This window comes from Austrofundulus limnaeus, unplaced genomic scaffold (assembly GCF_001266775.1).
Source record: "Austrofundulus limnaeus strain Quisiro unplaced genomic scaffold, Austrofundulus_limnaeus-1.0 Scaffold991, whole genome shotgun sequence".
Taxonomy (NCBI): Eukaryota; Metazoa; Chordata; class Actinopteri; order Cyprinodontiformes; family Rivulidae; genus Austrofundulus; species Austrofundulus limnaeus.
Window position 1 is genome coordinate 11,226 of NW_013953393.1, and position 2,893 is coordinate 14,118.

Here is a 2,893-nt window from a genome sequence, read left to right on the forward strand (position 1 = left end):
CTTGTGATTATTTGACAGGAGTTTGACTTTTAAACTGTAAGTGTATTTAATTTAGTTATGTTAGTTATGATAGTTTAGTTATACTGCAAAAACAATAAAAGTTAAACCAAGATTTAGATTAGAATAATTATCATTTTGATCCATACATTGGTAATGTCTGACTGGACCTCGTGACACTTTATGTTCAACAAATTGGGCCCCGAGGTCTAAAAGGTTAAGAAGCCCTGATCTAGTCAGTTGGCTGTGGCAGCCATCTTGATATGGATCAACAACGCACACAGACAAAAACATTATCATCCACCTTTGCCTTTTGACAGAKGTCAATTTTTTTCCCTAAGCTAGCTTCTACAGTATATTTATTTACCTGTGATATAATAGCAACATATGTCTAATGTGTGTTGTTAGGCTGCTCGTTACCTCTTGGGATGGAAAGTGGACTGATCAAAGACCATCACATAACAGCCAGCTCCACAGCTTCCAGCTGGATGTCACCCTGGAAACCTTCACTTGCTCGTCTAAACAAACAGGGAGCCATCAATGCATGGAAGGCTAAAGTAAAAACAAAATATATTCATTTTTTTCTCATGTGCAAAATGCCTATTTTCAGAGATTGTATTTATTACAAATTGATCTGATATTACCACTACTACTATTGCTATTGGTGCGTAGCGATATGTTGTTTTGTGAACTRWTACTGCTGCTGTTACACMTGAATGTCCCCTCCGTGGGACAGTAAAGGCTGTTTCTATACTATTGTAAAACCCTTGAAAATGTGTGATTTAAGCTGATAATGTCTTCATGTCCTGTTTAATTTAGGATAGTGACACAAATCAATGGCTTCAGGTGGAGCTGTCCCGCATCAAGAAGATCACAGGTATTATAACACAGGGAGCCAAGTCGTTTGGGAAGGAGATGTACGTCATGAGTTACAATCTAAAGTACAGTGACAATGGAATAAACTGGACCTTTTACTCAGATGACGATGATAAGGCTGTGAAGGTAAAGCAAATTYACTTGATCAAATACTTGAAGCAGTTAGCCCATCACCTGTTACATGTTACAGTTTCAAATGAAATAATATGCTGAGAAGAAATGATGTCATGGCTGTTTTGGCCAAACCTTGTAAATTACWTTATGTACCATCTCATGATATTTCACAACATGCTTTCAAAGCTATTACTACATCYAAATTTACCTAAATATCTATAAAACTGACTGAGTTATAATGTTTTGGTGTTTTAAGGTTATTGGCTTCATCTTGAGTTGGATTTACTCCAAAGATCAGTTTTAGATGTACACCTAGTGATTACTTAAGCCATTTTTGGAAAATTATATATATAATATTGATTGTAAAGTCTTTTTTCTCTCTATTCAATTTTAGGTCTTTTCCGGAAACACAAATAACAGCGACTATGTGAAGAACTACATCTATCCTCCCATTTTCTCTCGTTTCATTCGAATTATCCCGCAAGAGTGGATGAACTCTATCACCATGAGAGTAGAGCTATTGGGCTGTGACTTTGAGTGATGAATATAATTATTTTTTTATTAAAAAAACAAAACAACAAATCAGCACCACTATGCACATAAATATTTAAAGTCTTATTTGAGCCTTCTGTTTAACCCTTAGGGTATCAAATGTGTACATTCATATATCAGTCAGTGTAAAAACTAACTTCATCAAACTTGGCTTGGATTTGTTTTTGTTGTTTTTTTTTTTTGTATAATTATTCATGACCCCCTCTATTGAGGGAGCCATGGACGGAGGACCTAATACAGGGCTATTCAACTGGTGGCCCGCAGGCCACATCTGGCCCACGAGTGACCAAAATGCAGCCCGCCCATTGGTTCATTCATCTCTTAAGTCCAAACCTAAAACTACTTTAATTACTATTAGGRATGCACCGATATGAAAATTTCAGCCGATATTGATGTTCGATATAAWTATTGCTGTTATGGCCGATAACCGATATTACACAAACACACTTGGGTCTTTTTTTGATACCATAAATAAATGACCAGACCTCTGACATGACTCTACTTCAGTCATTCCTGGCTACGCAGCGTCCCTATTATTATGATCAAACAGACGCAGCCCAACCAAACATCTCCCCTCCCAAAACAAAAACTCAAAGATAAAAAGTGGGAAATCAACCTCGGATGTTAATATCGGCCCAGTTTTACATATCGGACCGATACGACATTCTAAAAAATTGCCAATATCGGCCGATACCGATATCRATACCGATGTATCGTGCATCCCTAATTCCTATGAGTTCTTTCAGTTAATCATAGACATGTTTGGTATCTACAGAAATGTCAGAATCTTGGCTAGAAGCTGTAAAAAGCATTTCTATGAACATCTACGACAGGTAAAACTACAAGCGTTTGAAGATAAAACTATGAAAGTGAAAATAAAATTGTTTTAAAAAGATGGCAAGTCAGAGATGTTGAAATATTTGTGTTAAATAGGAGGAATAATGTGTTATTTTTGTTTTTGATATTGTTTTACTATCACTACATTTATTACAAAGGGTTCTGTATGTTATATCCATGATTAAATGCAGCAAAATAAACTATTTAAATGCAACAGATCTTTGTAATACTTGGTTTATTCACACACTGACTTTAATTGCTGGATCAAAAAAATATCAGTAGGTCCTCTGGATGGTTCTTCTTTAGTAAAACGTTTAGTCTCTCCTCCAAGAGACTTCTTCAGTCTGAGTTTCATGTGAAACTCAGACTTATAAGCACTGCCTCCACCTAGAAAAACAGGTTAGTCATATGCAAAATAGGACCATCGACTAACAATAGGCTTGATTGAACACATTACGACAAAGATTAGTTCACCCCAAAGATCCAGTTCCCCGGCAAAAACAGAGTAATATAGTAT

At 36.0% G+C, this 2,893-nt stretch overlaps 1 protein-coding gene across 1 annotated transcript in view; it reads left to right on the forward strand.

Moving 5' to 3' along the window:
* The window catches only part of LOC106533647 (coagulation factor V), a gene marked incomplete at its 5' end in the record, with an annotated part of 3,447 nt that extends 1,597 nt beyond the window's left edge, over positions 1–1,850 (forward strand). Inside the window, 3 exon segments of the mRNA XM_014030046.1 lie at positions 406–554; positions 817–999; positions 1,382–1,850. Coding sequence (XP_013885500.1) covers positions 406–554; positions 817–999; positions 1,382–1,528 — 479 coding nt within the window.
* Positions 1,851–2,893: the final 1,043 nt, after the last annotated feature.